This window comes from Chiloscyllium plagiosum, chromosome 7 (assembly GCF_004010195.1).
Source record: "Chiloscyllium plagiosum isolate BGI_BamShark_2017 chromosome 7, ASM401019v2, whole genome shotgun sequence".
Classification (NCBI taxonomy): Eukaryota; Metazoa; Chordata; class Chondrichthyes; order Orectolobiformes; family Hemiscylliidae; genus Chiloscyllium; species Chiloscyllium plagiosum.
In genome coordinates, this window is record NC_057716.1 from 20112699 (window position 1) to 20122356 (window position 9658).

Consider the following 9658-nt stretch of genomic DNA (forward strand, 5'->3'; position numbering starts at 1 on the left):
CATTTTGGGAAAGCAAATCTTAGCAGAACTTATACACTTAATGTTAAGGTCCTAGGGAGTGTTGCTGAACAAAGAGACCTTGGAGTGCAGGTTCATAGCTCCTTGAAAGTGGAGTTGCAGGTAGATAGGATAGTGAAGGTGGTGTTTGGTATGCTTTCCTTTATTGGTCAGACTATTGAGTACAGGAGATGGGAGGTCATGTTGCGGCTTTTTAGGACATTAGTTAGACCACTGTTGGAACATTGCGTGTAATTCTGATCTCCTTCCTATTGGAAAGATGTTGTGAAACTTGAAAGGGTTCAGAAAAGAATTACAAGAATATCTGGTCGGCATGGACAGGTTGGATCTAAGGGTCTGTTTCCATGCTGTACATCCCTATGACTCTAAGCGTCATATAAGCACAACCTTGCAATAGTGTCATAGAGTCAGAGAGATGTACAGCATGGAAACAGGGACTCCAGTTTCTCTCACAAGATAAACTTATGGAATAGATTCACCTACCGTGCCCAAACTTTGAGATACAAGATGGATTTGTATTCCAATAGTGCCCTTCACAACCCTTAGCAAAGTGTTTTTCTGCCAATTTTCTTTGAAGAGCAGCTGTTGTTGCAATGTGTATGTGCTTGAAGGCAACGAGGGATTGAAAGGCAATAGATAAATGCAAGTCTATCCATTGACAACACAGGGTGAGACAGCAGTGATTGGGAGAGGGGGGCAACATTTGAAAGAAGTCATTCTATCATGGCACAAACTTGCCAAGACTTAATAGTAAGGTCGTGGGGAGTGTTGCTGAACAAAGAGACCTTGGGGTGCAGGCTCATAGTTCCTTGAAAGTAGAGTCGCAGGTAGATAGGATTGTGAAGGTGGTGCTTGGTATGCTTGTCTTTATTGGTCAGAGTATTGAGTACAGGAGTGGGAGGTCATGTTGCGGCTGTACAGAACATAGTTTTCCAAAAGTGGCCTAACCAGTGTTCAATTCTGGTCTCCCTGCCATCGGAAGGGTGTTGTGAAACTTGAAAGAGTTCAGAAATGATTACAAGGATGTTGCCAGGTTTGGAGTGATTGAGCTATGGGGAGATGCTGAACAGGCTGGGCCAGTTTTCCATGGAGCGTTGAAGGTTGAGGAGTAGAAGCTTATAAAATCATAAGGGGTATAGACAGAGTAAATAGATAAGACCTTTTCCCTGTGGTGGGGTTTAAGGTGAGAGGGAAAAAAATTAAAAGGGACCTAAGGGGCAACTTTTTCACAGAGGGTGGTACATGTATGGAATGAGCTGCCAGAGGATGTGGTGGAGGCTGGTACAATTACAGCATTTAAAAGGCATTTGGATGGGTATATGAATAGGAAGGGTTTCCAGGGATATGGGCCAAATGGGACTAGATTTATTTAGGATACCTAGTCAGCATGGACAAGCTGGAGCGAAGGGTCTGTTTTCATTCTGCATCTACATCGGCAAATAATGCAAAGACTCAGGAATAATTCAACATTCAAATGCCTTGTAATTTTCAAGTACTGTAGATGGCACTATTGCACAAGATTTAAATAGCAGCCCAGGTGATTGGTCTTTTGTAGCAGTACATAGAGTGGGCCCTCTTTATTTCTCTAGGCTCATAAATATTTACCAGACAAGAGGCAGTCATTCAGCCCATTATGTCAATGCTAGTCAACATAGATTAACTACACTTTCCAAAGTGTGGTCCATAGTCAAGGAAACTGTGGTAATGCAAATAAATACTTAAATGGTTTATAAATATTGCACATTGCATAATTTTTTGGTTTAGGTCTTGCACTTTTCTCTTCAGCGATGCATAGGAACTGGAAGGTTGTCATTCTCCTTTTACATGTTTGCATTCAACTAGCTTTTTAATTCAAGATTTGTATGAGCCTCAGGTTCTGGATTACTGACCAAATGATAACATCACCACTCAGCTGCCACCTTCCCATACTTGAAAACCAATAAAAAGACGCAACATATCAACGAGGCAATGGGGAAATCCTAAGAGAGTTAGCTGAAAAGAGGTACACAAATGAGCATTCAAAAGCATGGACTTAACAGTTGGCCTGTCAAGTTTGAGGGGAATAAGGAATGAGCCAGATCACACGGTGAGCTCTCTATCCACCAGGTGAGGATAGAACATCATAGGACAATCATGGCACCTCAAAACTGAGCAAAATATAGCACTGCTTGCTCTATGAAATTGAGGTGGATGCTTGGAATACAAATTCCTCTTCAAAAGTGAATGTGATCTGATAAATTAATTACCTGTTCTTCTGATATTTCACAATGTAAACTCTTCAAAGACACGAGAGATCATCAACCTGTTTGAAATATGTGGTTACCATTTGCTTAGTCACCTGCCAAAAGAACAAAATCCCATGAAATAAAGAAAGCTAGTGCCTATCCCACCTTGTTCTTACGGAACATACAAGTTTGGAACAAGAGCAGGTCTCCAGCCCAAAACAGACAAGCATTTATATATAAGCACTTCTCACAATTTCAGGATGACCCAAACAGTTTTAAAGTCAATGAAGTACTTAGAGTCGAAAGATGCACAGCATAGAAACAGACCCTTCGGTCCACTCGTCCATGCCGACCAGATATCCCAACCCAATCTAGTCCCACCTGCCAACACTCGGACCCTATCCCTTCAAACCCTTCCTATTCCTATACCCAGATGGCTTTTAAATGCTGTAATTGTAGCAGCCTCCACCACTTCCTCCAGCAGACCATTCCACTCATGCACCACCATGTGTGTGAAAACGTTGTCCCTTAGGTCTCTCTCATCCTCTCACCCTAAATCTCTGCCCTCTGTCCTGGGGGTCGGGGAGTCCAGAACTAAAGACCATGTCATTTATCCTATCCATGAGCTTCATGATTTTATAAACTTTTATGTCACTCCTCAGCCTCAGATGCTCCAAGGAAAACAGCCCTGGCCTATTCAACCTCTCCCCATATCACAAATCCTCCAACCCTGGCAACATCCTTGTAAATCTTTTCTAAACCCTTTCAAGTCTCACAACATCTTTCCAATAGGAGACCAGAATTGCATGCAATATTCCAAAAGTGGCTTAACCAATGTCCTGTACAGCCACAACATGACCTCCCAACTCCTGTACTCAATACTCTGACCAATAAAGGAAAGCATACTAATCACCTTCTTCACTATCCTATCTACCTGCGACACCAATTTCAAGGAGCTGTGAACCTGCACTCCAAGGTCTCTTTGTTCAGCAATACTCCCTAGGACCTTAACATTAAGTGCATAAGTCCTGCTAAGATTTGCTTTCCCAAAATACAGCACCTTGCATTTATCTGAATTAAATGCCATCTGCTACTCCTCAGCCCATTGGCCCATCTGATCAAGATCCCACTGTAATCCAAGGTAACCTTCTTCACTGTCCACTGCACCTCCAATTTTGGTGTCATCTGCAAACTTACTAACTAAACCTCTTATGCTCAGTGGACCCAGCACTGATCTTTGTGGCACTCCACTGGTCACAGGCCCCCAGTCTGAAAAACAATCCTCCAACACCAGTTCTATACCCAAATGGCTAGATATCCCTGTATTCCATGAGATCTAACCTTGCTAATCAGTCTCCCATGGAGGACCTTGTCGAACGCCTTCTGAAGTCCATATAGATCACATTTACTGCTCTGCCCTCATCAATCTTCTTTGTTACTTCTTCAAAAAACTCAATCAAGTTTGTGAGACATGATTTCCCATGCACAAAGCCATGTTGACTATCCTGAATCAGTCCTTGCCTTTCCAAATACATGTACATCCTGTCCCTCAGTATTCCCTCCAACAACTTGCCCACCACCGAGGTCAGGCTCATCGGTCTATAGTTCTCTGGCTTGTATTTACCGCCCTTCTTAAACAGTGGCACCACGTTTGCCAACCTCCAGTCTTCCGGCACCTCACCTGTGACTATTGATGATACAAATATCTTAGCAAGAGGCCCAGCTATCACTTCACTAGCTTCCCACAGAGTTCTTGGGTACAACTGATCAGGTCCTGGGGATTTATCCACTCTTGTGCATTTCAAGACATCCAGGACTTCCTCTGTAATATGGACATATTTCAAGATGTCACTATCTACTTCTCTACATTCTATATCTTCCAAGTCCATTTCCACAGTAAACACTGATGCAAAATACTTGTTTTTGTATCTCCTGTCGCTCCACACAAAGGCCGCCTTGCTGACCTTTGAGGGGCACTATTCTCTCCCTAGTTACCCTTTTGTCCTTAATATATTTGTAAAAACCTGTTGGATTCTCCTTAGCTTTGGCAAATAGAGTTCTCATGTCCCCTTTTTGCCCTCCTGATTTCCCTCTTAGGTACACTCCTACTTCCTTAATACTCTAAGGATTAACTCGATCTATCCTGTCTATACCTGACATATGCTTCCTCCTTTTTCTTAACCAAACCCTCAATTTCTTTAGTCATCCAGCATTCCCTATACCTACCAGCCTTTCCTTTCAGCCATACAGGAATATACTTTCTCTAGATTGTTATCTCATTTCTGAAAGCTTCCTATTTTCCAGCTGTTTCTTTACCTGCAAACATCTGCCTCCAATCAGCTTTCAAAAGTTCTTGCCTAATACCATCAAAATTGGCCTTTCTCCAATTTAGAACTTCAACTTTTAGATCTGGTCTATCCTTTTCCATCATGAATTTAAAACAAATAGAATTATGGTCACTGGCCCCAAAGTGCTCCCCCACTGACACCTCAGTCACCAGTCCTGCCTTATTTCCCAAGATTAGGTCAAGTTTTGCACCTTCTCTCGTAGGTACATCCACATACTGAATCAGAAAATTGTCTTGTCCACATAAATTCCTCTCCATCTAAACCCTTCACACTATGGCAGTCCCAGTCTGTTTGGAAAGTTAAAATCCCTGACCATAACCATCCTATTATTCTTACAGATAACTGAAATTACCTTACAAGTTTGTTTCTCAATTTCCCTCTATTCGGTGGTCTATAACAATTCCAATAAGGTGATCATCTATTTCTCAGTTCCATCCAAATAACTTCCCTGGATGTATCTCCAGGAATATGGGCGGCACGGTGGCCTCACAGCGCCGGAGATCCGGGTTCAATTCCTGCCTCAGGCGACTGACTGTGTGGAGTTTGCACGTTCTCCCAGTGTCTGCGTGGGTTTCCTCCCGGTGCTCCGGTTTCCTCCCACAGTCCAAAGATGTGCAGGGTCAGGTGAATTGGCCATGCTAAATTGCCCGTAGTGTTAGGTGAGGGGTAAATGTAGGGGTATGGGTGGGTTGCGCTTCGGCGGGGCGGTGTGGGCTTGTTGGGCCGAAGGGCCTGTTTCCACACTAAGTAATCTAATCTAATCTAATATCCTCTCTCAGCACAGCTGTAATGCTATCCCTTATCAATAACGCCACTCCCCCTCCTCTCTTGCCCCTTTTTGTCCTTCCTGTAGCATTTGTATCCTGGAACATTAAGCTGCCAGTCCTATCCATCCCCGAGCCCCATTTCTGTAATTACCATGATATCCCAGTCCCATGTTCCTAACTATGCCCAGAGTTCGTCTGTCTTCTTTGTTAAACTCCTTGCATTGAAATAAATGCAGTTTAATTGATCAGTCCTACCTTGTTTTCTGCTTTGTCACTGCCTGCCCTGACTGTTTGACTTGCTTCTTTTCTCAACTGTACTGGTCTCAGACTGATCTCTTTCCCCACTATCTCCCCGAATCCCACCCCCACCTTACTAGTTTAAATCTTCGAGCAGTTCTAGCAAATATGCCTGCCTGTATATTAGTCCTCTTCCAATTCAGATGCAATCTGTCCTTCTTGTATAGGTCACTTCTACCCGAGAAGAGATTCCAATGATCCAACAAGGTGAATCCTTCTCCCATACACCAGCTCCTCAGCCATGCATTCATCTGCTCTACCCTCCTATTCCTGCCCTCACTGGCTCATAGCACCAGGAGTAATCCAGATATTACTACTCGAGGACCTCCTTTTTAAATGCCTGAAAGGAGAATAGAGAGTTCGGCAGAATTTCATCCTTTTCCCTTCCTATGTTGTTGGTTCCTATGTGGACAATGACCTCCTGCTGGTCCCTCTCCCCCTTGAAAACATTCTGCACCCTCTGAGACATCCTTGACCCTGGCACCAGGAAGGCAACACACCATTCTGCTTTTTCGCTGCTGGCCACAAATGTCTTCGGTGCCTCAGACTACAGTCCCCTAACAATTGATCTCTTGGAACCCGGTGTACCCCTCATTGCATTAGAGATAGTCTCAATACCAGAAACTCGGCTGTTCGTGTTACACTTCCCTGAGAATCCATCACCCCCTATGTTTTCCAAAACAGCATACTTCCTTAGAAGATTGTCATAATTTGGGAAATGCAGCAGGTACTCTGCATACCAGAGTCCAATGAAGCAATATGATTATGATTTTAAAAAAAGTATGAAATGTTGATTCCATTGTCTAAAGCATCCATCATTCAGTTTAGATTATGACTGTTCTATACCTCCACTTGCTTTTGCTCCATTTTGAGATTCAGATCAAGAATTTAGAGAATGCTAATCTTAAAAATGTCGAAGATCCTACACTAGTCTTTGTACAGAAGAGTTCCAGGCATTAAATACACTCGTAAAATGATCAATTTAACTCCTTAATGGTTAAGATTCCATTCAGTCACAGTCCCCTTTTCCGTGCATCAGATCTGGCTTGACCACTTACTTCATTCAACATTGCTTTTTTCCCCCCAAACTCAACTCTCTTAAATAAACCCACAACCACCATCCTTCACCACACAAACTCTCCCCAAACAGATTTCCAATTTTACACCACTGGTTAGGGTGCAACATTGGTCAAAAAATTCATTCATGAGACAGGGGCATCACCGACGGGCCAGCACTTACTGCCCACCCTTGTTGCCTTCATGCTGGTGGTGATGAGCTGCCCCCTACTGCAGTCTACTTGCTATACTTTGACCCACAAATGCCCTGAAGGAATTTCAGAATTTTAACCGTGACAGTGAAGGAATAGCAATATATTTCCAAGTCAGGATGCGGAGTAGCTTGGAGGAGAACTTACAGTTGGTGCTCGTATACATCTGCCCTTGTCCATCTAGATGGAAACAGTCGTGGATTTGGAAGGGATTAAGAATCTTTGGTGAATTTCTGCAGTGCATTTTGTAGATAGCACACACTGTGGAAGTGCAACCATTCAAGTCAGCTGCCCGGTCTTTGATATGTCAAGCTCAAGTGTTGTAGGGGGAGCACCCATCCAGACAAGTGAAGAGGATTCTATCATACTCTTGACTTGTGCCTTGTAGATGGTGAACAGGCTTTGGGAATTCAGGAGGAGAGTTACTCACCATAGTATTTTTAGCCTCTGACCTGCTCTTCTAGCTACTGCACATACGTTGCAAATCCAGTGGAGTTTCTGGTCAATGGTAATACCAACGATGTTGGAAGTGGGGAAATCAGTAACACCAATGAATGTCACGGGCGGAGGTCAGATCACCTGTTATTGCCTAACATTTGTGTTATGAATGTTATTTACCACTTGTCAGCCCAAGCCTGGATATTGTCCAGATCTTGTTGCATTTTGAGTATGAACTGCTTCAATACCTGAGGTGTCACAAATAGTGCTGAACGTCACTCTTTGACCCTCCTGCCTTTTCTGCACACTCCTGGTTTAGCTCGTGAATCAATAAATCATGCTATTTTGTATTGTCCTTAAAAATATTGATTTCCCCAATGAAAATCTGCAATTCAATTAAATTCACCTTGTTATGGCATGTGGTAGTACAGAAGACAGATGAAACCGGTTTAGTGATAGGTTGTATTTCAGCACATAGCAGGACATGTGCCTTCCTTTATTATAACCAAATAGAACAACTACAAATAATTGGATTACATCAAGGTTTTTTTTTTATAAAAAGAGTTTGCAATCATGTTACCAGTAATTACTGAACTAAAAAGTATACAGAGGAAATAGTCTGCAAATACATTTTTTGCAAGCAATCGTTAATTTAAATGTGGAACCGAAAACCTACATTAAAGCACGAAGCAATGGGAAAGAAGGGTCTAGCCATAAAGGATTGGAATTAGAAAAGTAGTTCAGAATAATTCCTTAAAATTTAACATTCTAAGTACTGTCTATGAGGCAAGACTGTAATATACAAATTTTACAAACAGGGTGCGATAGCAGGTTACTTGTGGTTTATGTAGGTGGGTAACATGACACAAACAGCAGAAGGAGATGAGGAAACAATTAAAGTGTGCCCATTCCAGAGACTTCAGATGTTAGCCTGGGAGAGGGAGAAACACAAAAAAACACAATTTGATCAATAAAAGTTCTGAGCGATCTTTAATTATCAGAGACAAGCAAATTCAGCATGACAGACCTATGCCAGTGTTTTTGTTTCACACAGGCTCTCTCTTACCTCACTTAATTTCAACCAAGCAGCCTATCCTTTTATTAATTTCTTTGTATGTTTAGCCAACATTCACAAATCTATTTTACTCTTGTGGCAAATTCCAAATGAAACAAAGTGTATATTGTGCTTAAAATCACAACATTCATTTCCTGAAACTCTCAAGCTACAATAATTTTGTCAATTGATTCCTTGTAAAACTGATGGGATTTTGGAATGTGGTCAGATCCAGCACCTTTTAGCAAACTGCCCAGACTATAATTTTCTGTTTAGTGAACATCCTCATGTAGCTAACAGTGGTCAGTGAAGTACGGTCAACTTAATTGTTTACTTGATACCTGTGCTATATTTACTTTTCTCATCAAGCCATCAGACAACAATGCCTGCAGATTGAAATACTTACTCTTTTGCTCAATCTTTGGGAATGGCAAACAAGTGAGCTAGTGGGCATTAGCAAAAATAACCCTTAAGTAGGCACAGCAAATGACATTTATCATGTATGTTCGTTGAGGATACTGGAGTGTGTGGAGCTTCTGAAAAGTTAAAATTAAGTACTCAGTTTTTAATCTTAGAAAAAAAGTGCTTTTCTTCCCCTCTGATTCAGGTACAGGTATTGATTAATTCTGCCCTCAGCCCTTAATCAATCCCTCACCATCAATTCTCTAAAGCTGGCCACTTATGATTTTATAATTTAGGATTCTATTCAGGATTCTATTTTCCTAAGTCAGTCTCTACTCATTATGTTGTTAAAGTTCTAAAGGGATAATGAAAAAAGCAAAAGCTGTCTTCAATGCTGATCATTTGAAAATTGAGACACGGGCACATGGAGCATAAAACCCAAATGATGTTTTAAATGTTGCTTTAATGCTTGAAAGTGAACTAGCTAAACAGTGAGTAACAACAGATTCTGAAGACACCAATGAACAAGGAACCTAAGCAGATCAGCACCTAAGCAGATCAGCACTCTCTCGTGAGAAGAAGAAAAGCATAGCCAACTCCCATTCCTAGACGTGATGGTACAGAGAACACCGAACGGAGAATTCACTACAAAGGTATACAGGAAAGCCACACACACAGACCAAGTCCTAAACTATGAAAGTAACCACCCCAACACACACAAACGAAGCTGCATCAGGACACTATTCAAAAGGGCCACAACACACTGCAGTACACCAGAACTGCAAAAAGAAGAAGAGGAACACCTATACAAGGTATTCACCAAAAACGGATACCCGCGCAA

General features: G+C 42.0%; 1 protein-coding gene across 19 annotated transcripts in view; it reads right to left on the minus strand.

Moving 5' to 3' along the window:
- Positions 1-7809: 7809 nt before the first annotated feature.
- The window catches only part of pcbp3 (poly(rC) binding protein 3), a 149390-nt gene continuing 147541 nt past the window's right edge, over positions 7810-9658 (minus strand). For all 19 annotated transcript variants that reach the window (XM_043693192.1, XM_043693188.1, XM_043693193.1 and 16 more), the window contains one exon: positions 7810-8292. In XM_043693192.1, coding sequence (XP_043549127.1) covers positions 8256-8292 — 37 coding nt within the window. In that variant the 3' untranslated portion in view covers positions 7810-8255. The remainder of the gene's footprint in view (positions 8293-9658) is intronic.